A 27,284-nucleotide genomic window follows, 5' to 3' on the forward strand; every position below is an offset into this window, starting at 1 on the left:
ACTATCAAAACTTACGGCGTTCTGCCTGTTCCGCTTTCGATCCCTCAACGATAAACCACAAAAAAACTAGACACGCTATTTTTTTGACGGTGAAAATAGCCTTTATTATTTCATTTGCAAATCAAGAGGAGAAAGTGGCATCTAGTGACATCTACTTTCTCCCGACAACCTCGTAGTTGTCGGTCTACTAGGAAATATTTAAAATAAAGTATTACAAACGTTGAGTATAACTTATCAATTAAGTACTATAAAAATCTAATCAAGTATATTTTCTAGGAATATCCACGACTACAAATTGTAAATTCACGAAAAACTCTTGAAGTTTTCTTTTTTTTTAGTACTTTAACTTTTTCAGCGGTCAAGGAGGGCGTCTTTGTAAAATTAGAAATATAAGTAAGGTCGAAAACAGTATAGGTCGATATTAATATAAGATAAACAGTAAAATATTTTTGGTCCATAGCCGCCAATTATGCAATTACTCTAGCCACGGCATTAGGTAGGTTATGAGCTCCTTCACACATCCGTGCAATTTTTTGGACTTAACTTCATTCGGCGTTATTAAGCAGTGAGTGTTTGCCTATTATAGCAATATAAATTACACAGATAGGTGAACAATCTCATGGTACACTTGAAGTTGAGTTATTACGGGAGTCTGTAAAAATCATAATGTTAATACCACCAACTTTGAGATAAAATCTATCCTCTCATTCTGTAAACTGAAATTCATGATTACTTTCCCGTAAAAATAGGCAGGACAAAGCTCTTGTCATAGATAATACACATGGCCCTTGTAAGCTTTTAATACACACTACATCCTTTAAATACTTTATTAAAATAAACGACAGTTCCATTTCATTTTAGATTTTAGCCGAATAATGTATTTTTATTCATTATCGATCCAAATTACTGCATTTCAAGTTTTTGGCCGTCCGAAACTGGTTTCCTTGGTAAAAAAAAACTAAACGTACTGTTTACGTCAACTGTGATTTTTAAGTGCACTGAAATGTCAAAATGGGGAGTGAAAACTTGAAGAAAACAATGTGAAATTAATGTAATTTTAATTGTTACAATGAATGGAATTTCTGTAATGAGTTAATAATACAACCACCGAGATGTTCACTAAAAAATCTCACCAGGATCTCAAAAAATCAACTGTTAAAATACAGGACTCCAAAAAAGATTCTGCGACACGACTCAAACATTTAAAAATTATTTTAGGTAAGTCCGAATATTCGTATTGGTTTTAAAAAGGTAGTTAAATCATTTCAAACAATATTTATATTTTATAAGTCCTTTGCGCATGTGGTAAGTGTTACGTTCCGTACATACTAATTAGTCTGTATAACTGTACTTGTAGTTGATTCGTTGCGGCTTACAACTGTTTATTGTAATTTGTAAGAGAAAAATTTAAAAATGCGTCTTAAAACTGGATATTGATGTAAATGGAACTATGTTATAATTTCCTATTTTTTTGACAGATTGAATGAAATATTACTTAATTTCCATATTTTGGCATAGCCAATGAGTCACAGATTTGTACAGAATTTAATCAAATCAATTGGTATTAAATTAACTAAATATGTTAAAATTAAAAAGTTTTCATCAAATGCCCTCTTAAGCACTTTTAGATTTATATAAATTTTGCTGACTGACTACTTGATTGGGAAAACAATTTTGCTACTGAGAAATATCAAAATGATTCCACTTTAAAAAAAAAGAATGTGACACGAAATTTACAAAAACATTGCATTCATTTAGATATTACCATGTATCATTATTTTCTTTTCAAAGATAACAGAATCAAAACGATAGTCGCTTTGGTTAAAAATAATACCACAGTGCTTGATCTTTACTTCTTATAGCTCTTGTCTGTCACGTATTCATGGTAGAAGTATCTTCAATTATCCAAAGTATTTCTAAATTGAATATATCTTATATCCATTTTCTTATTTTCATTTTTTATTTGTTTTTATTGTAAAACATTAAGGTAATTTATTTTTCTTTTGTTAACTGGACTATAAAACTTTAATAATAAATAATTTTATTTCAGAACATTTTGATTCAGATGAAGCTAAAACATATTTTGAAAACAACTTTAGTCATGTTTACTTCATATTGTATGATAATTTTATACAAGCTGAAAATAACCTGCGTCAAAAAGGTATGTGACACATGGACATTATCTTTCAATTATTATTAGTTTGTTATGTAAATAAATAAATGTATTATAGTCTATCTGTTTTTATATACATAATGTATTTTTTCTGTTTTTTTTTGCGGTACAGAACTTCCGTTTCATCTAGGTGAGTTATGGGTGAATTTAGATATCAGATATAATAGAAAGTAAAAAATCATGAATTAATCAATTACAATGTTGCTTTTTTATATAATGCTCGAAATATTATTTCTACTTTAAATCTTAGAATCCTATCTACTTAGAATTAATTTATTCACTTGTATTTCCAGTCTGATTGCCAAATTCAGTTGGTAGAGATAGAGTAACCTAGTTAGGATCACTACTACTGTAAACTGTAGTTTAGATTCTCAGTTAGTGAGCGATAAATATTTTAACTATGGTACTGATCTTAGTTAAAGGTATATATCTAGTAAAATCTGATCACATTCTGTTGTGACTTGCTAATTGTATGAAAACAATTGATTGAAAACTTTAATTTGGTAGTTTCCCATATTTTTTTTTAAAAATAATGTATTTTGATACTCAATTATTTTGGTTTAATCAAATAGAATACTATCAATACATATTCAGAAGCCAAGCTATTCATTTGATTGTTATATTTATGTAAACTATAGGATAAATATAAATAAAGTAACAGAATACAAAATGCTAATATGTTCTTAAATTATCCATAAAAGTATAATATTTGCATAAATTTATCTTCTGTTAAATAATACTCTGGAGCATTATTTAAGAAGGTAAGAATTCAAAGCATACACACATGGCAGTTCATTTTTGGTTTCATCTTAATCTGGGTTGCAGCTATAATCTAATCATGTCAAATTATCATTGGCTTATCACACAAAAGTATATTCTTTTTGTGCATGATTCATAATACTCAACCTTTTTTTAGAGAAAGCTGGCTATTTCCGATATTGATATCAGTACCTTATAAATAGAACAAAGAATAAGTAAATTTTTTTTTTTTTAAGTATGGTCATTGTGATTGTGCATTGATAATCAGAATCAGATATCGCTATAAATATATAGTGCTGTACATAAACATGCTTTAGCAGTCTAGACATATGTTTCACTAAAACCAGATTGGTATTCTTAATTCATTAGTAATGGTGTTGTGGGTCTTTGAATGCAGCCAACTAACTACAGATCGCTTGATTAAAGACTAATTTTAAGAAATGTTTTAGTTCACAAGGCTGGTAAAGAAGAATTAGAAGCAGCTCTGCTACTGCTGGAAAAAGTACTTTGTCTCTTACCAGAATTGCTTGGAAAAAGATGGCAGTTACACTCATTGACAAGGATATTCTCGAAATTGCTGCACAGTGCAAACTCACAAAAATTAAGGGCAGAGGCAATAAAGTAAGAAAACAACATAATTTGTTTAAAAGCAAAAAAAAAATTAAGTGTTTACTATAGGTAAGAAATACCGAAGTTGGGAGTATCTGCCCTTGGATGTAACTTATTACATCATTAATAGAGTAAACATAATTCATTATTCCTACCTACATCCATATTTTCTACAAAGGGAACACACAAGCGGTAGGCAGCAGCTTGGCTCTGCCCCTGGCATTACTGAAGTCCATGGGCGACGGTAACCACTCACCATCAGGTGGGCCGTATGCTCGTTTGCCTACAAGGGCAATAAAAAAAAACACAAATATATTTTTAGAATAACCTTGGATCAAACAAGTACTGTCATAAATTGCAACATTAAAATAGGCACAATAAACAAAAACATTAAATTTTCAGATTTTTTCTTCTTTGGTATCAAGCGTTAGGCGACAATGCTCCCTTCGAGGTTCACAAAATGTTCGCGCTACTCATACCTGGTATGCCAGATCCTGGCAATGTGACCAGGCCATCACCGCTAAATCCAAAACCATTTGATATAACAACTAATCCACACGAAACCGGCGATTTTAGTATGGAAGACATTATGCAACATCCCAATTTCTCAACTGTCATTGACAACGCTAAGAAAGTCGTCGTGGAACAGACCTCGTCAGGAATAATGGGAAAGATTGCTAATGTGTCCGCATCCATCTTCCACGACACGAATGCACTGAACCCCGTACAAAGCGTCGAGATCCAACCTCTCCTGCCACCAAGTGCGAATGAAAAATCTGTTGATAATGAAACCAAGTATTTTTTTGAGATACTTCTCGATGGAATGGCAACGTCCGTGACGAAATTGCAATGGAGAGATAGATCGCACGCCAAGGCAATGAGATGCTTTGCGTTTTTACTTGAAAAATTTAAGCAGTATTATTTGCCCGTAATTTGTCCACAGTTTAATCACAAGAATTCTTTGTATAAACCTAACTTAGGTAAGCAAAACTGCGTGATATACCTTTTGTCTATGTATAATTTCAAAACTCTATTATTCATTATGCCTTTTGAATGATGCTTTAGATTTGCCAGTACAGCACAACATACTAGAAGATGATTTTGTCTTATGCCGAGTAACGCTTATCAAGTGGGTCGCCAACTACGCGCATTTCAACAAGAAACAGGGTAGTGATGGCGGACAACCTTCGTCCATGACCAGTATCGGGTCTCATCTTCCGCATTCGAACACTCCCACCCCAGCCACGTCTCTCCATCACGAAGAAGAGACTTCCTTCACTGTAGGTCACCCATCGGACTCCAGTCGCGCATCTTCGCACGACTCCGCATCTAATACACCACATCCAAGTTTGGAATCAGGTAAAATAAATTTGCGAATCAGGCAAAGGTCTTTATAACACTTAAGTTTTTTTAAAAAAAAACACCTAACCTCTTATATTGATTGTAGCATCAGGAGTCTACGAAGAGCTAAGTTCAGAGCAAGTAGTACGTGACGTGCTGTGTTGCTCCTCGCGGGAACACGTAGACTTCACTATAGAAGTCTTACGTCAAGCGTTTCTATTGCCTTTCTCGCACGCTGCTGCCATCCGCCGCGTCATAGCTCTGTACAAAGATTGGATACAAATGAATGTAAGACGTTCATTTATGAATGATTAATATGCTAATGATTTTTTTCTTCATTACGAAATTCTGAAATATCTCGTAGATATAGGCAGGCTTATGAAATAGCATATTCGGTAGAAGATCTCTATGAATTTTTAGCCTAAATCTATCTAATATTCCATTATATAGCTTAGATATTTATTTTCATTGACTTTGATCACTTTTCCCCAAAAATGTAATACACATCACATTTTTGTTAACATTTAATCTTTAGTGGAACACCCTGTATAGTATTTTCAAATAGTTTAAAATTATACAAAAAATATATATTACAAAGTATAACGGAACCAAATAATCGAACGTGCGGTACCGCCCCCGCCGCCGCCTTACCCCCCGCTGAGACAGAGCTCTCTGAGTGAGAAACGTCTACCGACAAAGTCTTAGTTTAACTGTACTGTCAACTCATTTTGTATTTTATTTTAGTTATTTTGTCGCTTTTATATTAAAACCTCATACAAATCAGTGTAAATATTATTTCCATATCATCTTCGCCAACAGCCCGGAATACCGAACACACAAAAACTCACAAAAGCCCCGCCAGTCGGACTTTTAGTGTTAAAAAAACAATTATTGTTACATTGAAAAAATAATTATAAATTATAGTAAAGTGTGCGTTGTTATTATGTCAAATAAATTGATACATACACAGAAAAAAAAAAGAAAAAAAAAAACGTTAAAATGATTCATTGTAACAGGTATCAGAAATCCCACCGTTCTTAATGGAGAGCACGTACGAGCAGCAGCTGGCGCAGGGCGAGCCCGCGGTGCCGCCCCGGCGACTGCGGAACGACTCCTACCTCGGGGCTCTCGGACGAGACAATGTCATGGTTCGGGCCGGCATGCAGGTCGGTCCATCCTCTAACTATAACTATACCTTAGACCTGAGACCTTAGAACTCATATCTCAAGGTGGGTGGCTTTTACGTTGTAGATGTCTATGGGGTCCGGTGACCACTTAACACCAGGTGGGCTGTGAGCTCGTCCACCCATCTAAGCAATAAATAAAAAAATCCCACACTTTTATAGAAAATAGAGAAGAAGTGCAGAATGTTAAATTTTTTATAAGTATGTATTCAAAAACACTACACACAATAGCATGTATTTAACACACAAACGCATATATACTCTTTTATTTATTGCTTAAAGTCTGTGGTCAAATTGAGAATAGATTAATATTGTTGGTCTTTAATATTATGTCTGAAAGAAATATCGTTCAACTACCATTAAACCGGTGATGTCGTGTGACACAGAATGTGCTGCAAGTGTTCATGACGCAAGCCGCGCACGTGTTCGTTGGGAGCGGCTGGACCGTGCTGCCGGCGGGCGCGGCCTCCCCGCAGCAGCTGCTGGACGAGCAGACCGACACGTGCAAGCGCGTGCTCAACATATACCGCTACATGGTCATGCACGTCGCCATGGACTATAACACTTGGTATGCACGTGTACTGGAAGCTTGTATATCGTTCTTTGATGGGCCGTATTGATAGTTATGTATTTTTGTGTATTTGTACGTGGTACGTACCTGTATGTATACCTTTATTATACATATTTGTGAGTTTTAATGCATTCAACAAATTTCCCCGAATTACCTTTGGCTGAACGCTAGAGAATAAGAATAGTTGCGCGACACATCTTTGCTTGCTTTGTGTAATTTAATTAATCTAGCACTTACTCTTCAGACACTGCTCGCATGAATGTATCAGTGTTTAAAGATAAGAGCCTAAAATCATCTTGATCCGTATTCCACTGTCTCGGTTGATATATGCCTACATACAGTTATAAGGCTATACGCAATATATATCCTCGCTTTGCCACACGTACTTAACACGTGCTCATAAACTACTTCCATGGTTAAATAATAACATAGTATATTTAAACATATCGGATTTTCACGGCCATCTGGTGTAGTGGTAAGTGACATGGTCACTACACAAGGGGGTCGCGGGTTCGAATCCCGCCAAGGGAAGATATTTGTATGATAAATATAAATGTATTTTCCAGGGTTATGGATGTACATTATGTATACGTATGTGTATAATAAAAATCTTACATTTATATCCGTTATCTGGTACCTATAACACAAGTTCTTTACGAACTTATCACGGGACCAGTTAACGTGGCGTGATTGTTAGTAAATATTTATTTATTTATTATTATTTATTATTTATTTGCGGATGGAGACAGCGGCTTGGCTCTGCTCCTACTATTTCTGGCGTCCATGAGTAACGGTAACCACTCACTATCATGTGGGCCGTATGCTCGTCTGCCTACAATGGCAATAAAAAAAACGTTGCATTCTTGCTAATAACATAGAATTGGACCAACTTTATTCCGGTAACAAGCGATAAAATAAGCTTAATATAAACGTAACTATTCTTACACAGCTTTTTTAAATATTTATGTACCCGTATATCTTTAGAGTAAACGAAAAAAATATAGCGTTGTCTAGCAAAAGTGCTGCAATACAAAACAAAACAATAAAACATTTATCGCTTGTTTATTGACATCCTAATATGTTATAACTCTTTTTTTTTTGAGGATTCGTTTGAAGTCGACCACTAGACTTTTAAGCCAAATATTAAAGGAGAAACCCCATTCTGGGCCTAAGCGTTACACGAATGGGATATGTACCAAAAAAATCGTCTATTTTGCTTGATTAACCTATTGAAATCTTAGCTTCATTGACAATGGCCAAGTGTAGAAAATAAGTTGAATTCTATTTTTTGTTTTAAACAATCTTTGTAAACATCTGCAACACTTATTTCAATATACGTAACTAGCGCCACAAACGTGTGGATTAGAATTAAAACATCCCTAAAATAGGATCGATTTAGTGGAAATCGAGTGTTAAAAATAATTAATACTCCTTTGTTTTAGGATAAATGACTGTTTTTATAGGTATTTAATCAATGTAAATAGAGTATGGCCATCAAATCGTGACACAAATTCAAAATATCTACAACTGACAACATTAAATAGTAAAGCACCAAAATCTACTCTACTATACTACTCTACTATATCTACTATACTACTCTACTATATCATTAAAAGATATAAATAACTGTGCCATTTAGCTATGACACGAAATCATGTCGGCAACTGCGACAATTCAAAATATTTTCAACTGGCAATCTTAAATATAACATGAAAAACCCGATTTGGTACTTTTGAGTTTTTCTATGGTGTAGTTACATTAATAATTTTACTGGTGGTAAGACCTCTTGTGAGTCCGCGCCTCCCGCCCGCCTATTTCTGTCGTGAAGCAGTAATGCGTTTCGGTTTGAAGGGCGGGGCAGCCGTTGTAACTATACTGAGACCTTAGAACTTATATCTCAAGGTGGGTGGCGCATTTACGTCGTAGATGTCTATGGGCTCCAGTAACCACTTAACACCAGGTAGGCTGTGAACTCGTCCACCCATTTAAGCAATAAAAAAAGGCATGAAATAAAATGAAATAAGATAATATGGGATCACGTAATGATTTATATTTTATATAAAAAGTTATCATATAAATATCGTTTTTCATATAAAAAAGTTTTCATTAAAATTAAAATAAGACTGACCTAAAGGTCTTAGAGTTACCAGCTCATAAAATCCCTTAAAAAAATCATTTCGTGCGCAGCGCGTTTCGCATTACGTTGTTTTTAATTTTTGGCTTTCGTTCGTTTTCGTAAACAATCTAATGCGCGATTTCTCGTAACAGGTTCCATTTTTATTTTCAAGCAACCTGTTGCTGCAACAGGTTTCGTAAAAAATTACTCATCTTTAGTAGGAAACAGCCTCAAAAATATCGTTTTATATTAAAATATCACGAGCAATAAACATAACCTAAAATGTAAACATTGTCTGATTTTACCAATTTGGCCATTGCTGGGAGAGCTGAAAATGGGGCTCATGAAACCTTCTTAGGTATTGTAATTTATGCCCAAATTCTAGCACTGTAACGCCAGGCCCAAGTTTGTATGGATTTCGGGTTTCTCCTTTCTTCTTACATTCTGTTATAATATAAAAAATTATATGAAACGAAATAAGATGAAGTTTCACAGATGCTAAACAGTTAATAAACCATCAAAAATGTCCAGTAATATTGGTTTGTGCTTGTATGTGGAACTTTATATATTGAAATAGCATTGTTAACTTAAGATGGAATTTTGCATTTATTATGATTAACAGGGAACAGCTCTTATTGGTGTTACTACAGATCACATCATTGGTACTCACTAAAATTCCTCCAAAGAAAAAACAAGAAACATTAGGTAATAATAGAATTCGTTAATTGCACATTTTTTTGCTTGGACTTGACAATTTAGACCAGTTTTATTTTGTAGGTGGTAATCTAGCGCCCGCATTGTTTCAAACGTTGATAGTGACATGGATAAAAGCGAATCTGAATGTGGCCGTCAAATCCGAATTGTGGCAGAACTTTATGGAACTGCTCATGCGCCTGACGCATTGGGAAGATCTGATCAAAGAATGGGCTGTAAGTATATATTATGTATTTAATATTAATATTAAATGCGAAAAAAATATATATGAAAAAAGTTTAGTAATAGTAATTAGTAACTTTAGTGCACAACAAAAGAAATTACTAATTTGAATAAGAACTTACTTGTGTATTTTTTTTTGTGGGGAGGCTAGTGATACATTAATCACCAGTCATCGTTCTCGTCGAAGCCGTCGCTTGCGACGAAGGGCTCGACGAGTAAATTAACCCTCAGACACAGCCCACTGAATTACTCGCCGGATCTTCTCAGTGGGTCGCGTTTCCGATCCGATGGTAGATTCTTCGAAGCACGACACTTGCTAGGGCTCGTGTTAGCAACGTCGTCAGGTTTGATCCCCGTGAGCTCACCTACTAGTTAAGGTTACGCTGAAATAGCCTCTCAAGGCTCTCAGCAAGGTAGGAAAAAAAAACATGAATCCTTTTATGCCGCTTGAAAAAGTTATATACATAGATATTTTTTTAATAATGCAAGTAAACTCCATGTAGTGGAAAGTTTCAGAGTTGTACGAGTTCCTTTATTAATTTGTATTATGAAGAACGTGTGATTTTGTAGAAAACGATGGAGACTCTGACACGTGTCCTGGCCCGGCACGTGTACTCGCTGGACCTGTCGGAGGCGAGCGGGGGCAGCGCGCGGGGGGGCCGGCGTCCGCCCGCCGCACCCGCCGTCCTGCCGCGCCCCCCCGCCCTGCACCACGCCGTCTCCGTCGTCTCCAACGCCGACACTAGGACGCCCGGTAACTTATCCTATACGCTACTTTTATTTTCTTTCAAACTTTGTGACCAATGAAAACACAAACATAATAAACATACTCTTCCATCATAATATTTATTACATTTAACTGTAATACAATTTAGTATCAAAATAATAGCTGTACAAGTGTCAAATTAACACGCTCTTTATATTATTCCGTCATCAATGCCTTAAGTATACAAGTTAAATAATGTTGATATAGCAAATAGTAAAAAGAACTAATATACGTTTTTAGGTAAATCTCCCAAAGTGAACCACGAAACTCATCCCCGTAAAGAGACCGCCACTCGCCGACAGCTCACACGGTGCAGGAGCGATCCGCATCTCAGTAAACAAGCCCGCGTTGAAGGTAAACAATTTTCATAGTCTTAAAAATGTACTTTGAATATAATAATATGTACTGGTCTTACTGGTGGTAGGACCTCTTGTGAGTCCGCACGGGTAGGTACCAGCCTATTTCTACCGTGAAGCTGTAATGCGTTTCGGTTTGAAGGGTGGGGCAGCCGTTGTAACTATACTGAGACCTTAGAACTTATAGATATAAGGTGGGTGGCGCATTTACGTTGTTGATGTCTATGGGCTCCAGTAACCACTTAACACCAGGTGGGCTGTGAGCTCGTCCACCCATCTGAGCAATAAAAAAAAACTTTGTATTTTTTTTATTGCCCTTGTAGGCAGACGAGCATACGGCCCACCTGATGTTGAGTGGTTAACGTCGCCCATGGACTTCAGCAATGCCAAGGGCAGAGCCAAACCGCTGCCTACCGTTTAATACTCTCCATAAGCCTCGTTTAAAGAAGGACATGTCATAACGCTCGGGAAAAACCGTTAAATATATTTGTTTTGAGTTTCCTTACAAAATACAAGTATTAACAGACCAGGAAGTACCATGAAAACGTAGAATACGATCCAGTGACAGCAACTCTAACCAAAAAAAACTTCATAAAGAAAAATAAATTTTTCTCTTTTGTTCTAGAAGTAATCATAGTACCTACTCACAGAAAACCAAGAAGATGGTATTCACTTGATTCCCTAAGAAACTCGCTGTCGCAAAACGAGGAACGCGACTCTGCAAGTGGTAAGTATCAAAATAAAAAACTTTTTGTTAAATATTGCTCAGCGTTAGTTCGAACAGAAAATGAACCGGTCTGTCCTTTTCCTTAGTACTATAATATGAATATTTATTTTAGTGTTCACCCTGTCAAAATTATTGTTATAAATTGTATTAAGCTTTCACGACTGTCTACATTACAAATATTGAGAACTTAGGAAACGTGATATGAACCCATTAATTAATAGTGTTTGTAAAATATTTTGGTAATCATTTTAGTTGACATTTACGTATCCTAAAAGTATGCTATTTCCTAAATATCTTCTGTTTTGTTTAAGAAAATGAAAATATAATCATTTATGAAATAAAATTGCTCCACTTGTAGGTTCTAGATCACCATCTCCAGCGCCATCTAGCGGCGTCGAAAGTAGTTCTATAAAGGACTCACCACTGCAAATCGATTTAGTCTCCGATGGTGCGAATGTCTGTAAGTTAAATTTAACTAAGAATTAATAAATAAATCTTAAAAATAAACATGACTCGAATGTTACTAGAGATAAATTTTAGTGTAATCTCATAATAAAATGGTTCATTCTATGAGAAAATTTATCTTAACACTAAACCTACCAGTGTAGTACTAAACCTGGGAGTGGATTTAATCGTTTTATAACATCTGTAAACTTAACAAATTTACAACGTTATAGTACCATTATCATTCTTATAATATAAATATAATGTTTACTTGGAGACTTCTAATATTCTCTTCTTTCCTTACTTAGAGTTATATTGCTCCTTTCCAAAAAAACAACCATTACCTGCCTTGAATAATATAGTTGATAAGGTTTCATTGCCGATCAATTGAAGCGGCGGTAGGAATAGGTGCACAAGAGAACTGTATGATGTTTGATGGCATCAGAAGATTCACCACAATCGAATGGCTTAGATACGGACAGAGCACAAACATATAATATTTCTAATTATATAGATTGATAGAAGATATTTGGTATTCGAGTTCTGGGTGGATTGCTCTTAACTCATAATATGGAATTCCGGTACCCATGATACGGGTGGAAATATAGGGCGTTAAGTGTGGAACGTCTATGAGACTAGTGGTTCAACGTTAAGGTTAGCCCACCGAGTTTCTCGCCGGGTCTTCTCAGTGGGTCGCGTTTCCGATCCGGTTGTAGATTCTGCGAAGCACTGCTCTTGCTAGGGCCAGTTTTAGCAACACTCCGGTTTGAGCCCGTGAGCTCATCTACACGTCAATGAGAAGCTGAAATAGCCTCTCAAGGCTATCAGCATAGGTAAGAAAAAATGTTATTAAAGAAGCGATTGTTTTTACTAGCGGAGTGGGGCAGCGGCGATGCGGAGACGGGTGGCGGCGCGTGCGGCGTGGTGCTGGGCGGGCGGGCGCGCGGCTGGCTGCCCGACGTGGCGGCCGTCATGTGGCGCCGCATGCTGGCCGCGCTCGGCGACCCCAACCTGCTGCGGGACCCCGCGCACCACGCGCACTTCTTCAACTACCTCATACATCTCAACTCTACCCTCCTCAAGGTGGGTTACGCACAGCGTATATAGCGGGCCTTAACGAAACATTGCAGACTCGAGCGCTTCCTAATTTTTATGGCCTACAAGCTGACCCGGCAGACTTCGTAGTGCCTCAATCGATAAATAAAATACCTAAACTTTCGTATAAAATAAACTCAAAACAAACAAAAGGAATCCGTCCGGCGGGGGACACGTCAAAGGAAAAACAAAATTGTCATTAATTGTTGTAATTCGGGGCATTTTCATATTTATATACCTTTTAAACCTGCTCTGGACTTCCACAAAAATTTCAAGACCAAAATTAGCCAAATCGGTCCAGCCGTTCTCGAGTTTTAGCGAGACTAACGAACAGCAATTCATTTTTATATATCGACGCTTGAAAGGCAAACATGACTAAACAACAATAACTGCTTTGTACATTAATGATAGGCAATAACCATATTCGGTGCGCAAAAAAATATATTTCCAGGTCTATTAAAATAATTTCAATCCTACAGCTACTAGCTAGATTCTACTACAGCTAGATTCGTTAACATAAATTTTGTTTTCAGGTATTTCAACTTTAAATTAGTCTACTGTAAAGTTCACGCATTGTCGCTTAGTCACGTTTGCCTTTCAAGCGTCGATATATAGATATTGCTGGACGAGCTCACGGCCCACCTGGTGTTAAGCGGTTACCGGAGCCCAAAGACATCTATAACGTAAATGCCGCCATCCACCTCGAGACATGAGTGCTAAGGTCAGTTTTAACAGTACAAAGGCTGCCACATCCTTCAAACCGGAACGCATTACACTTTACGGCACAAATAGGCATGGTGGACTCACACGTGCGGACTCAGAAATTTTACTGAAATTTGAATAACTATAACAATACAGCTCAATGTGCGTCTGTATTCGTAAAGCATATTTGACTTAAGTTTTCACGACAGACTAAGAGCATTAGTAAAAAAATGATCAAACTGGGTCAAGGTAACAGGCCCATCTGGTGTTAAGTGATTACTGGAATCTAAGCAGTTAAGTTAAGCAACAACATAAACACCCCAATTTTTTCAATACAACGTACAAACTACGAGTACCACACTCCTCTTTCTATAGTCAAATTAGAAACTTTCGACCTCATGTCTAAAGGTGGCTTTTACTTTGAGGTCCGAATAGCACTTACGGCCTATAGGGCACGCGTCTTTGAGCTGAAGTTCGCTTACGGTCAGGTGCGTTGTCCTTTTGACTAAATAAAAGACAGAGAAAGATAAATTTAATAAAGTAACGCATCTAAAGAAAGAAGTAAACCGGTACATACTTGTGAAAGAAGTTTCGTTCACAAGTATGTACCAGGATAACACATATGTAAGGGGTTCTCTTAGAATTTGTTTTTTCATTCAGTACTGCCAATCGTTACAAACTAAATATCGTTACAAACTAAATATTCTAACAAACTCAAAATTGGAATCTAGTGCTAGTCCTAGTGCTTGCCAAAACTCGCAAATACAACAAAATGAATGCCTCCGCATATCTCGCGAAAAGAGTCAGTTTCAATATAATTATAATACAGTCGTATTCTTCTGGTCGGAAAATGGGTTGTCCTCTCGTGAATTTAGAAGTCAAGCCTCTTTTTATTCGGCCTGCAGCATTAAGTAGCTAAGCTAGCTGAGCTAGCTTAAGTAGATATTCCTTTCTACCACCGACAATCTTGAGTCCTGCTAACGGAAATTGAAAGCAGATCAGAGGTCGGTCTTTAGCGATAGTTAAATCAGCCGAGATTATGTTTATTATAATTAAATTCAATTAAGTTAAATGGATTTTAAATTTTAATATCATATTATAATATTAAAAGAAACCTAAACAAAAAATAGATTGCCGCTATTGCCGGTGTGTACTAAAAATATCATAAAACGTTGTGAATCGAGTTTATAGACACACGGTAAATAAACCTCTTTGACACATTAGTGTTATTGTGTTCCTTACTTTTGGTTGTGCGATAATGTCCGATTTTGTACCAATTTACCGCTATTTGTGGGAAGTGTCGTTTTTCTTCTATCAATCGAATAAAATGGCAGCTGAATACTATCGGGTCGTCGCGTCCTCTTACGGGGGCGCGGGCCTCAGGGAAAACCCTCTGCCCAGGCTTGTGACTCCCTGCCTATTGAACCAGGGGTGATGAACTGCGGGATTGAGCTGCTTGGGTCTGAGTTGATGGTGGGATTCTTCTTCTCTCTTCTCTTCTCGAAATTCTTGTAATTTTTCTTCTTTTTTCGTCGAAGGCGGCTGCTTCTCTCCTCCAATTTTTTTTTTTTTGTATTCAATTTAGTCTTAACCTAACTTAGCCTAACTGAATCTAACTTAAATCTAAGTGACGGCGGCAGCTGAAGCGCATCGAGAGCTTCATATAGTTTACGGTGATACTGCTCTGAGCGAAACAACGTTGAGTGATTGGTTGCATCGCTTCAAAAACGGCGAAAATATTATGTACACGATCGTCCACCACAAGGGAAACCGAAAACCATCGTAGCGCTGATTTGAAGGCATTGCTCGATGAGAATCCGTACCGTCGTCTGATATATTATTTTTTCCATTCCATGACACTTGGTCTGACTGATCAGCAGTTCCATACAGAAATCAAAGAATGGCTTATTTCGTGCATAGACGCAAAAGTCGAACGCTTCTCGAACTCTGCTAGAAAGATGGCGAAAAGGTGTTGCTGGTAATTTTCACAATAAATTTGTACTGTCATCAAAGAAACAGCGCGAACTTCGTTGCGGTTCTTAAAAGTAATGTTGACCTAAATTTTTTTTATTGCCCGTGTAATGTGTGACCTAATTGGTTGGCTGCTATATTCAATGTTCTAAGCTAGGTCACCCAATTTCAGCAAGTCAGAAAACGCAGGCACTATGACTTCCAATTGTGTTTTATAGGATCATATTTTTATTTTCTATTTACGTATAAAATCTGAACAAAAATATTCTGTGCTCCAGAAAATTTTAATAATAACCGTCTACAAATCGTCCATCCGCGGGTACTAATGAAATATAATTCTTACTGAATTATACCGAATTTCCTGTTATAATCCCTAACAACGTGCATTATACACAACATTTAAACATATGTACACAAAATACTATTTAAACAAAAAGTAAAGAACGACCAGGACGATGCCATGCCAAGCATTTTGGTATTAACAATCCCGCGTTTCTATCTGACGTTTCTCAAGATTATTTTTTTAGTCGTTACCGTTGGACGGATGTATAGATTTATAGGCTGTGACTAAGCAGTAGAGTGCAATTTTAATACTGAACGGTACCAGTAACTATCATAAAACAAATATTTGACAGATGCCTGAATCTCGCTTACGACATTTTCAAAATAAGCTGCATTATGTTTCAAACAACAACATTCGAGTCGGTCTACCGGGTAATATGACCCGCTCGGTAGAAAATTTTCCTTTCGTCGCTATTCCCATACTGCCAAAAAATATTTTCTGTTTGCACTGAAATGAGCAATGCCATATTATATCAATTAAAAAAGGACTTGTTTGTAAAAAATCTGAACGGCATGCAGTCATCTCGCAAGTGCAAGCAAGTGTTTTCAGTCCAGAGAATTATACTGGAGCTTGATAAATCAACGCATCGATTTCAGGTAGTAGAAGAGAACTCTGTTTATGAATTAAGATCTGTGATAAAATCCAATCAACTAACTTTTTGGTGTAGAAATGTATCACCTTGATGCCTTTCTACAATGGTATGGCAGAAATAGTATTTGCCTTTTAAGGAAATATTATTCTGAAGATCCGATTTGAAATTACTGCAATAGAAGAGATATTGCGCACGTATACATTACAAACAGCGTTGCGAAAAAAAGCGATAAAATAAAAGTGTTTTGAAAGGTACTCAGAAGAAATGCGTTGAACGTTTTGAAATTGACAAATCACGACTATTGCGGCAATTGATCGTATGAATCAGTTGGTTGACCCAGCGTGTGAGGACGTTCCTATACGAAATCACAAACTAAACGTTACACGTCTTGAGAACTCTAATTGAAACGGTACACATTTAAGCAATTGCGTAATGAAATCATGACACACGCCAAAATGGCCATCTGTTAATGTTTATCACAAATAATATAAAGCCAGAACAGTTTATCAGTCGATATCTGTATTTAGATGGCATATGGTGTAACACGAATATCATTTGTCATTCACATCTCGATGAGACGTTTGTTTTTGTTTTTACGGACAAGGCTTTGTTTGTTTGTTTCATAGAAATTCATAGAATATGAAAAATATATTGTAATTTAATTTCGTGAATGGTGTTATTGAAACTGTGCGCGCTGTTGTCCAATTCGAAAGTATTTAAAGATTGCCAATGCGAAAGAAGAGCAGGAAAAAGAAGACTTTTAAAGAGACGAGGGAAAAGAGAGGTTAATTTTCTTTGTACACTCGAACTAACAATTGGAAGACTAGCTTAGTTCTATAAGAAAAATCTTAACATTTTGTTTAACATAAAAAAAATGTACATAATGTGCATAATACCTATTAAATAAAAAGAAATTCGTTATTTCCATCAGTTTTTGCGAGTCTTTGAAATAACTAACGTAACATAACTACGGTACGGTTACAGTAAAAACGCGAGCTTAAATCTTAGAAACCGAAAAAGTACAGAAACCGCGCAAGAAGTACAATTTTTAATTAATTATGCATAGTGAATTTATAAAGCGACTAGCTGACCCGGCAGACTTTGTAGTGCCTCAATCGATAAATAAAAGACCTAAACTTTTGTATAAAATAAACTTAAAACAAACAAAATGAATCCGTCCGACGGGGGACACATCGAAGGAAAAACAAAATTGTTATTTTTATTTAATTCCGAGCATTTTCAAACTAATCACCTTTTAAGCTTTCTCTGGACTTCAAGACAAATAATCTGGACAAATAAATCAAGACCAAAATTAGCCAAATCGGTCCAGCCGTTCTCGAATTTAAGCGAGACTAACAAACAGCAATTTATTTTTATATATATAGATTTAACGCTAACAGAACAATAACAAAATAGTATATATGTATCAAAGCACTTATAGGCATCATTCATCAAAATATATGGAAAAAATTGAACACGTCGAAATTAGTCTATTCTTAAATTCATTGTTCAAATATAGTATCAAAGACAATTAAGATGGTTATGCGATACTAGAATGTGAAACAATAACATTAAAGAAAACGAGTAGATTTTCAGAAAAGAAATTCCTTCCCAGGATCCATATTATTTTCAAATTGCCTTGGTTGTTTAAAACGCCTTCAATTTCGGTCATAATAATCTTTTTCATGGAAATCACATTTTTACATTTTCTTTTACGCCAATCTATTGCTCTCCTTTGTTTGGATTCCGGATTATTCTAGAATCCATTATGAATGATGTAATCAGTTCATTAAATTGACCGCCTGATTCAGATTGATCGAAATCGTAAAATATTTTTTTTCTGACGCTTTTTCTTGCCTATATATAAATGCATGTATATTGGATAAAATTAAATAAATGAAAAATTTATAACTTTTGAAACTAAATTCAACCTTAATAGTAGTTTTCATACAACCTTTTCCAAGATAATATTAGTCTCATCTAGATTTCAGTCGATGTTTTCCATAGAATATGGTTTCGCGTTCTTTGTCAAAGAAATTCCCTTGTCTCTTTGAAACATTTTTTTTTGATTCAACCTTATCCTTTTCGATACGGTTCCTTTGCATCATATCATTCTAGCTGCATATATTCTCAGTGTTACCGATAAAATATACCTTTGTCCTTAGTTGTTGGTATACCTAGTCGTAGTTGGTATTTATTGTACCAAAATGATTCCTTTAAACTATTCGTACCTATTATCCTAATCATCATAATATACCTTTCATATGCGACCTAAAGAAGTGAAAATGTAGTAACTCGTAATATACAAACTTTCCAGCAGAACCGCATTACTCCAGATTTCAGAATCATAAGCATAACTTCTTGATTATTAAACCAACTGAATCAATTTATTAAACCGATTCTCATTGCTTGCATCCCTATTTCCTAAAAACCTACCACTTAAACTTTAATTACTCGACGCTGGCAACAGTCACTTCTATAAATGTCGGTATATTTGTCTGAAAAAAGAAGAAACCTATTATTAAAAAAATTATGTGGGTAGACTAAATTTTTATGGCAAAATTTGACAGCTTAAATTAAAAATCTTAGTTATATTAATTAAAAATATAAATGTGTTTAAACATAAAACAATTATTAATCGCATTTAGCAATCGCCTCAGCCGCGCGTTGGATTATCGTATTTTAGAAATGTTATTTTATACCAAAGTCTGTCACATAGAAAATCACAAATTTAGTTACGAAGAGGTGCAACTTTTAGTTGTTATAAAATTTTAAACAATGTAACTAAAGAACGGATATAAACGAAGGCTGCTTCTGTGAAAAACGATAAGGATATTTATGCCAAAGGCGTAACCATAACTTTTCGGAATAAAACAATGGCAGGACAACATTTTACTGGTAGGGCGTTTTGTGACCTCACACGGGTAGACACCACCACCCTGCCTGTTTCTGCCGCAAAGTAGTAATGCGTTCCGGCTTGAAAGGTGGGGCAGTGTGTGGCAGCCAGTGTGGTACTACAAAACTGAGACACAGAACTCATGGGTCGAGGTGGTAGGTGTCACGAAGTGATTTAAAAGTTTTATCTGAATTAGTATCTTAAAAATAACAACTGAATGGCGAAAAGCTGTGTGTCAATTTGCTTCCCTGCATATTAGATACTTAAATAATTAACAAAATGTTTTCTCTATTGTCTCTATGCCACGTTGCGTCCACTATCGCAGGTGTTTACAAGGTTTAAAAACCATCGCAAACTAACAATAAAAATCCATTATTGTATTTTCTCCGGTTTTCTCGAGTCGTAAATACAAAACTACTGTCACAGTTTAAACTCGTTTTTTAATATAATATTACTTCCAAAGTTTCGAATGTTTTAGTTTTCGTGGTAAGGGCAATCCGTAAAACTAGTATTAATTATAAATTATCCATTACCAATTCGCAATATGGGGTGTGTCGTAATAAACATAGTACTCGTGTATTTACAAATTTTACAAATTGATAAGAAATATACTAAATATTTTTGAGATTAGATAGTACTTATAATGGTTTTGATGCGTTATCTTTTTATAAATTTAATGTTTGAAAAATAAATGAATCATTGTCCGGTCGAACTTAAACTTGGATAGCTACTTCCACTGATGATATCCAACTATAAGCATTGCAAAATCCGTTCCATGTCCTGTTTTTACGTAAACGTATGCGTCTATGTTTTTAGATTTATAAATATTTTGCTTGTGGACGAACACGTCAACTAACCCGTTATATTGATTACAGATCAGCGCAAACCAAACTCTAAATGGCAACACCGAAATTCACGTACCTTTCAACTTGGTGGCGGGATGGTGTCTCGAGGCGGAAGCATTGCCTCCTACACACCGGTTTGTCGATTTAATCTACATTTATATTTTAATATATCGTCGCTGTCAAACCAAAATCTGCTATATACAAAAACTCTATTTTGCATTAATGAGTAAAAACATTTTCGTATAAAATTTTATATGAAGGTGAATTTTTAAGAACTATATCAAATGAAAGCTATAGATAAATATTAAAGCTATAGACGCATGTCAGTTTTTTTATACGATAGATCGAACTGTAAACTATAAGAAAGGGTCAAAAAGTAAAAATCAGATTTTGTTTTGACAACGACACTATTATTATTATTAATATTGCTTAGATTGGTGGACCGGTTCACGGCCCACCTGGTGTTAAGTGGTCACCGGAGCCCATAGACATCAACTATGCGAATGACGCCACTCACCTTGAAACAACTACACTCATGAAACCGAAACGTATTTTTTTTTGTTGCCCTTGTAGGCAGACGAGCATACCGCCCACTTGATGGTGAGTAGTTACAGTCGCAAATGGACTTTAGCAATGCCAGGGGCAGAGCTAAGCCGCTGTCTACCAACGCATTACTGCTCCACCGCAGAAATAGACGGAGTACCTCCCCTTGGGTACTCATACCTATAATAAATAATATATAGTAATATAGAAATATATTAAAAAAAGTAATGCACATTATTAAAACTTTTAATGCGAATGAAGCCCATTAATTATAATGCTAATAGAGAAACAAACTTATCCGTCAGCCGTAGAATTAAAATGTATTACTTCTTAGAATTTAATTTTTTCCCCGTATACAATATGCTCTAGTGTCACCGTAGTAACATATTTAAAAAAAAATGTTCCTTATGTAGAGCCGGAAAACTGCTCGCTCTACGGTTGCTGTGCGAGTCCACACAGGCTCAGGGGCCGGGCGCGCCTTCCTCCTGCAACAACCAACTGCACCTCGCGCACTTGCATCTCTACCAGCGAGCTTTACATCACGGTATATTTAGCCATCTACTCTTATGCATATATTGTAACTCAACCTTGCCAAAAATTTCTAACCTTACTTCCCAATCCCTAGCTCAGAGCAGAATTACTCTAAAATCGCATTGCTCAAATTGAAAATGAGTTTATACAAAGGAAAGTGAAGAAATAAGCATTTAAAATACTTTTCGTCTGCTGATTTACTATTAAGTCGGGCTATGACCATCTGTATCCCAGCTAGACCGGTTTTGAACTACATATCTTTAAGCAACTTACTCTAAATAGTATCTAATTACTTGCTTTGCGTTTTTTTTTTGTTTGTTTGTTGTTTCGATGTAGACAGCCCACAGGTTGTTATTACTATGTGTGCTTATGTATGTTTTGTATTCGGATCCACCATCTAATCGACTATACTTGAGACCTTGTAACTTGTAGTGTAGGGCTAGGTACGTATGTACAGACTTAGAACATGGTATAAGCTAGTATAAAAATAATAAAAACAAAACAAAAATCAATTTATTTTTTATTGCTTACATGGATGGACGAGCGGTTACTGGAGCCCATAGACATCTACAACGTAAATGCGCCACCCGCCTTGAGATATAAGTAATAAGGTCTCAAGTATAGTTAGTTACATTTATTATTACTACTAACATTATTACTAATTACATTGATCAGGTTTGACGGGCGAGGATCGGTCCGTAGTAGACGTACTGGTGGAGCACGCAGCGCCGAGGTACTTGTCGCTAGCTCTCGACGGGTACTCACTGCTCCTACTAGACTTCGTGCACGCATCGACTGTCGTACTGAACTCTTCCGATATGGGACCATCGGTACGTAGATCCGACGTAACGTTTATGATATTGTTATTGGAAAATTTGCTAATTATCTACGCGTTGGACTACGCGCGTTCTTGGCAATTATTGTTTGGCCACTTCTGAAGGTCCTATGTCTATGAACGTTCTTAGTAAAGAGTAAATTCTGTTGCAGTGTCCTCGCACAGCCGCCGTAACGTTCCTAGGATCTTTGCTGTCATTACCCGATGGATTGATGAATGCCCCCATGCTGCAACCATATCCTCATCAGTACAATACTGTGTCTTGTCCGGATCTCAAGGTATACATTTTTTTTTTACTTTAGAATTTCATATCTTCAATCTTTGAATATTTACTGTAGTGTTAAATTTTCATTAAATGTCATAATTAAAACTATCAAAAAAGTCTGTAAATATTACCTTATAAATGTGCCTAATAACTTTGTGAACGAGCTGTGACTTGCGTGATATGTTCAAGCAAACATTAAAAGTGCCATATAATAACCATTATTACTACCTTAATATCATGAAATTTAAAATGATAAAATAAATATTTTGTTATTCATTCAAGTATTCATTAAAAAATTATTTTATTTAAAAAAATGATTAAGCCAAATCTGAAGCATTAACTAAACTGTGTGAGGCTATACGGAGAGATAGTATAATAATATGTGTCGTAATGTATGAAATTCTGTGACTGTCAAAATTACTAAAAACAAAAAGAGAACTTTTATATTTTAATTAATTTCATAAGTAATCTGGGTCAAAATCAAATATATTTTATAGCCCTTGTGGGCGGACAAGCATACGGAACGCCTGATAGTGAGTGATTACCGTCGCCCCTGGACTTCATCATTGCAGGGGCAGAGCAAAGCCGCTGCTTAAATTATTTTCCATTAATGAACTGAAAATCAAGAAAACCGAATGTCTTTTGTTGCCGGTGTTAGGAACACGTGTTGAATATAGTGGTGCGCGTGTGTCGCCGGGAAGGTGCGGGCGCGGCGCGTTGTGCGGGCGCGTGCGCGCTCACTGCGCACGTCACGCAGATGCTCGCCACACGGACCGCGTGTCCCAGGCTACCCTCCTACGTCACGTGTTTGCTGCAGATGCTCATGGTGAACACCTTTCATAGATCAATACAACATAAATTATCTCTTAACGAGAAATTACACAATCGTACAAAATGTGTCCCTTTTGTTATAAATTATCTATTGCACCACAAATCTACGTCGTTGTCATTTTCAACACCTTTCAATCTAAATAAGTAATTTTGTAATGATCATCAATATCAAAATTATTTATATTCTAATATGATATGACCCATTATATTAGTAAGGTTTATAATTAGGAAGTTAAATTTGTATATGTGAACGTTATATTATTAAACTTAACTTTTTATGAGAATTTTATTTTTTGTATTTCAGATGAAAAACAAAAACATTGCCAAAGTCGTCAGCGATTGCATATTAGTGCTTGCCGATTACACTGACCGTATTGTAGAGATGTACCCAGGACTAGCTGGTAAATAATAATGTTTCAAATAAATTTCATACTTAAAATTTTCATACATAAACTCTTTGTATTCATGGGATCTATTTAACCCAAATTGTTCTTTTTTTTATCATTTGCTGTATAGGTATAAAACTACCATTAGCATAATATATATATACAAGAGTAAAAGTTTCTCTAAGAGTATAAGTAACTCAATATTCCCTAAATTAATGTTATTTATTTTTATATGTAGGAAAAATAATTCGATGGATCTGCGCATGCTTGGCCCAACTTTCGACCAGCTGCCATCGTGACACCGTCAAACCACTGGCCGGGTCACTGCTGCTGTGCTTGGCCGAGTTTGCGGTGCGTTGCGGACCTCAGTACTTAATGGAAGAGAAGGATGGAGAACAAACACTTTTGCTGTTGATTTTTAAGGTTAGTGCAACTGTGTCTCGAGCAGACAATAAGCTGCTGAATTGAATAATAAAATCTAAACTTTGTTTATAAGTTATATATTTAACAACATCATATAAAAAATATAGAAATGTACAAACAGGCAAACGACTGTACGCACCGTGTAGTAAAACCTACACTATGCGCGTCAATGCAGGATCTAACGGTGGGCCCAAATGGTTTGACCAAATATTGGGCTTGATTTATTGTTGGTACTGCTGTTGGTCCCCGCCGGGGTGCTCCACGTGCTCCTGGGGCTGGAAGCCGTGCTCGTCAGCGATGAACGTGACGGTGTAGACCAGGCCGTCGGTGCCGACGTACTTGTAGCTGCCGGTCACTTCGATGGCCTTGTGGTCCTCGCTGATTTGCTTCAGGGTGCCCTTCTCTTGACGGGATGTACCGTCGCTTGTTTCAAAACTATAAGGAATGTAATGTTTATGAGATGACACATTTAAGATGAACATAGATTCTGCGAAGCATTGCTCTTGCTAGGGCCAGTGTTAGCAAAACTCCGGTTTAAGCCCCGTGAGCTCACCTACATGTTAGGGCAAAGCTGAAATAGCCTCTGTAGGCTATCAGCATAGGTAGGAAAAAAAGGGATGGGGTCAAGACATTGTTCCCATTTCTTTTTTAAATTAGCTTACTAGGCCATGTACCTGGCGGCAGTTCTCTATAGATACGATAAGTTTTAAATTGGTAAATCAACTACATACACAGGTGGAATTATTCAGTTAGGAAATGTGATGCCGCTATTACTACTGCAGAAAAAGATGCGGAAGTAGTACTTACTCGAAATTGTAACCTTCCGGGTTGACGTCCGAATCCTGCTTGAGGATGTAGACTGGATGCTCGGGCTGCTGTTGCTGAGGGGCGGCGGCGGCAACGGCGGCCAGGGCGAGAGCGACCAACAACTAGAAATGATCATAACTCATAAAAACGAAACGAAAATAAATATGTGGTTGATCTTTACAAAAAATGGCGAATAGGACAGCAAATATCGCACCTTTAGTGTTATAGAGACCCATTTCGCGAAATTTTTGGATTACGACTTTAATTCAGGTCAACGACCCTTTTCAGCGACTCTTAATAATCAAATCACCAAAAGTAGCTTTTAAAAGGATAAACTTATACATCTGTCTCTTTCACTGCGTTCCTTTCCTTTACGTCTTTTCGGTTTGTTCGATGTTTTCTAAAAAACACATTTTTTGGGTTAGGTCTCTATAATTGTAAAGGTGCGATATGTAGACTCAACGTGTGAGTCATTGTCCGTATGTGAAAGCGATTGTCATCTGTTCCGATAGAACGTTAGCTTGTTTTGTCTTCGTCGTCTTGGCCTAAAGGATAAGACGTCCGATAAATAAGATCGTGTAATAAAAATCAAACCCGCAAAATTATAATTTGCGTAATTACTGGTCGTAGGACCTCTTGGGAGTCCGCACGGGTAGGTACCACCACCCCGCCTATTTCCGCCGTGAAGCAGTAATGCGTTTCGGTTCGAAGGGTGGGGTAGCCGTTGTAACTATACTGAGACCTTAGAACTTATATCTCAAGGGGGATGGCGGCATTTACGTTGTAGATGTCTATGGGCTCCAGTAACCATTTAACACCAGGTGGGCTGTGAGCTCGTCCACCCGTCAAAAGATAAAGATAAACAAAAACGACTTACGAATTTCTGCATTTTGATGATGTGAGGTGGGGGTGTAGGGGACTGCCGGTGCCGCGGTCGGTTGCTGACTGTGTTGCTCCGTGCGCGCTCGTCCGTTTTAAACGCGAACACTAATTGAGTGACAACACTATCTCGTACGTACGCGTAACATGGTGCTAATGAGAACACCCACCGCTCTGGTCCCGCACACGTGAAATTCGAGCCTCTCATTACACAACTGTTTATTTGTAGTATTGCAGCGCCGAACCGAAGGCCTCGTTAACAATGTGCGACCTTTACTCCCGTTGACATGAAGTTCAACTTCCAAAAAAAAAAAAAACTTTCAGGTGTTGTACGCGGTTATGAAAGGAGCGAACGGATCCGACATTGAAGGCCTAAGTCTGCCGGTGGATGACGACTTCGATCCAAATATACAGTTGGATAATCTCGGGCCTAAAACGATTCCGGCATCAACGATCGACGTCAAGCTTTGGGCTCAAACGGTAATTTATTAATTCAAGTATCTTTTTTTTAATCTATTTATAAATGAATTGCTGTTCGTTAGTCTCGCTAAAACTCGAGAACGCCTGGACCGATTTGGCTAATTTTGGTCTTGAATTATTTGTGGAAGTCCAGAGAAGGTTTAAAGGTAGATAGATACATATGAAAATGCTCGGAATTAAATAAAAATAACAATTTTGGTTTTCCTTTGATGTATCCCCCGTCGGAAGGGTTCCTTTTGTTTGTTTTAAGTTTATTTTATACAAAAGTTTAGGTCTTTTATTTATCGATTGAGGCACTACGAATTCTGGGTCAGCTAGTTCAATATAGAAATGTTAACACGGTATTATTGGTGATTACTAAATTCTATTCGAAATACGTTTGAATTAACTCAGTCAATGAATCAAATGAATTAATATGGTCGAATAAATTGGAGGCTCAAAATTAATATTTACATCAGTAAATGAATATAACTAAACATAATATTCTTTTAATTATTTCTATAACTTAAATCTGCAATTAAGTATTAAAAAAATGTATTCGTGTGTATATGAGTCGACTATTATCAAAGCCGGCAATGTGACTGTTGGACAATTATTGGTAAATCAGAAAAACGAATTATTGACTTTGTATTCCATTGGCAATCACAAAACTCTTCTGAACGACATCTTAGATAAATAACAGGTTAAGTATTAACCTTTATTATATAATATATATAAATATATAATATATAAATAACAGGTTAAGTATTAACCTTTATTTATTGCAGGTTTCGAACCGTATTCTTTGAAGGAGACGGTTATATTCAAATCAATCTGTATTGACATATCAATAACATTTTTTTGTCCAAATGCACAGATTGCCAGATTTGATAATAGAC

General features: G+C 36.4%; 2 protein-coding genes across 4 annotated transcripts in view; one reads left to right on the forward strand and one right to left on the reverse strand.

Moving 5' to 3' along the window:
- Positions 1-986: 986 nt before the first annotated feature.
- Positions 987-27,284, forward strand: part of LOC114244903 (putative Rho GTPase-activating protein CG5521) — a 43,079-nt gene continuing 16,781 nt past the window's right edge. The window contains exons 1-24 of one of the 3 annotated variants that reach the window (XM_028176851.2): positions 987-1,218; positions 2,051-2,161; positions 2,286-2,303; positions 3,382-3,553; positions 3,944-4,521; positions 4,607-4,900; positions 4,989-5,170; positions 5,899-6,048; positions 6,453-6,634; positions 9,376-9,458; positions 9,531-9,682; positions 10,260-10,443; positions 10,696-10,809; positions 11,437-11,538; positions 11,897-11,998; positions 12,857-13,065; positions 20,457-20,560; positions 21,383-21,513; positions 22,176-22,330; positions 22,488-22,613; positions 23,259-23,426; positions 23,736-23,832; positions 24,056-24,240; positions 26,251-26,406. In XM_028176851.2, coding sequence (XP_028032652.2) covers positions 1,113-1,218; positions 2,051-2,161; positions 2,286-2,303; positions 3,382-3,553; positions 3,944-4,521; positions 4,607-4,900; positions 4,989-5,170; positions 5,899-6,048; positions 6,453-6,634; positions 9,376-9,458; positions 9,531-9,682; positions 10,260-10,443; positions 10,696-10,809; positions 11,437-11,538; positions 11,897-11,998; positions 12,857-13,065; positions 20,457-20,560; positions 21,383-21,513; positions 22,176-22,330; positions 22,488-22,613; positions 23,259-23,426; positions 23,736-23,832; positions 24,056-24,240; positions 26,251-26,406 — 3,861 coding nt within the window. In that variant the 5' untranslated portion in view covers positions 987-1,112. The remainder of the gene's footprint in view (positions 1,219-2,050; positions 2,162-2,285; positions 2,304-3,381; positions 3,554-3,943; positions 4,522-4,606; positions 4,901-4,988; positions 5,171-5,898; positions 6,049-6,452; positions 6,635-9,375; positions 9,459-9,530; positions 9,683-10,259; positions 10,444-10,695; positions 10,810-11,436; positions 11,539-11,896; positions 11,999-12,856; positions 13,066-20,456; positions 20,561-21,382; positions 21,514-22,175; positions 22,331-22,487; positions 22,614-23,258; positions 23,427-23,735; positions 23,833-24,055; positions 24,241-26,250; positions 26,407-27,284) is intronic. The other 2 variants (XM_089738467.1, XM_028176852.2) reach the window with 2 other exon arrangements.
- On the reverse strand, positions 24,262-26,222 carry CPR49 (cuticular protein RR-1 motif 49). Its single transcript, XM_028176856.2, has 3 exons — positions 25,925-26,222; positions 25,048-25,169; positions 24,262-24,675 (listed from the first exon to the last, which is right to left on the reverse strand). Exons 1-3 carry the CDS (start codon positions 26,132-26,134, stop codon positions 24,462-24,464), a joined length of 546 nt encoding a protein of 181 aa, XP_028032657.2. The 5' UTR covers positions 26,135-26,222; the 3' UTR covers positions 24,262-24,461.

Source organism: Bombyx mandarina, chromosome 25 (assembly GCF_030267445.1).
Source record: "Bombyx mandarina strain Sakado chromosome 25, ASM3026744v2".
Taxonomy (NCBI): domain Eukaryota; kingdom Metazoa; phylum Arthropoda; class Insecta; order Lepidoptera; family Bombycidae; genus Bombyx; species Bombyx mandarina.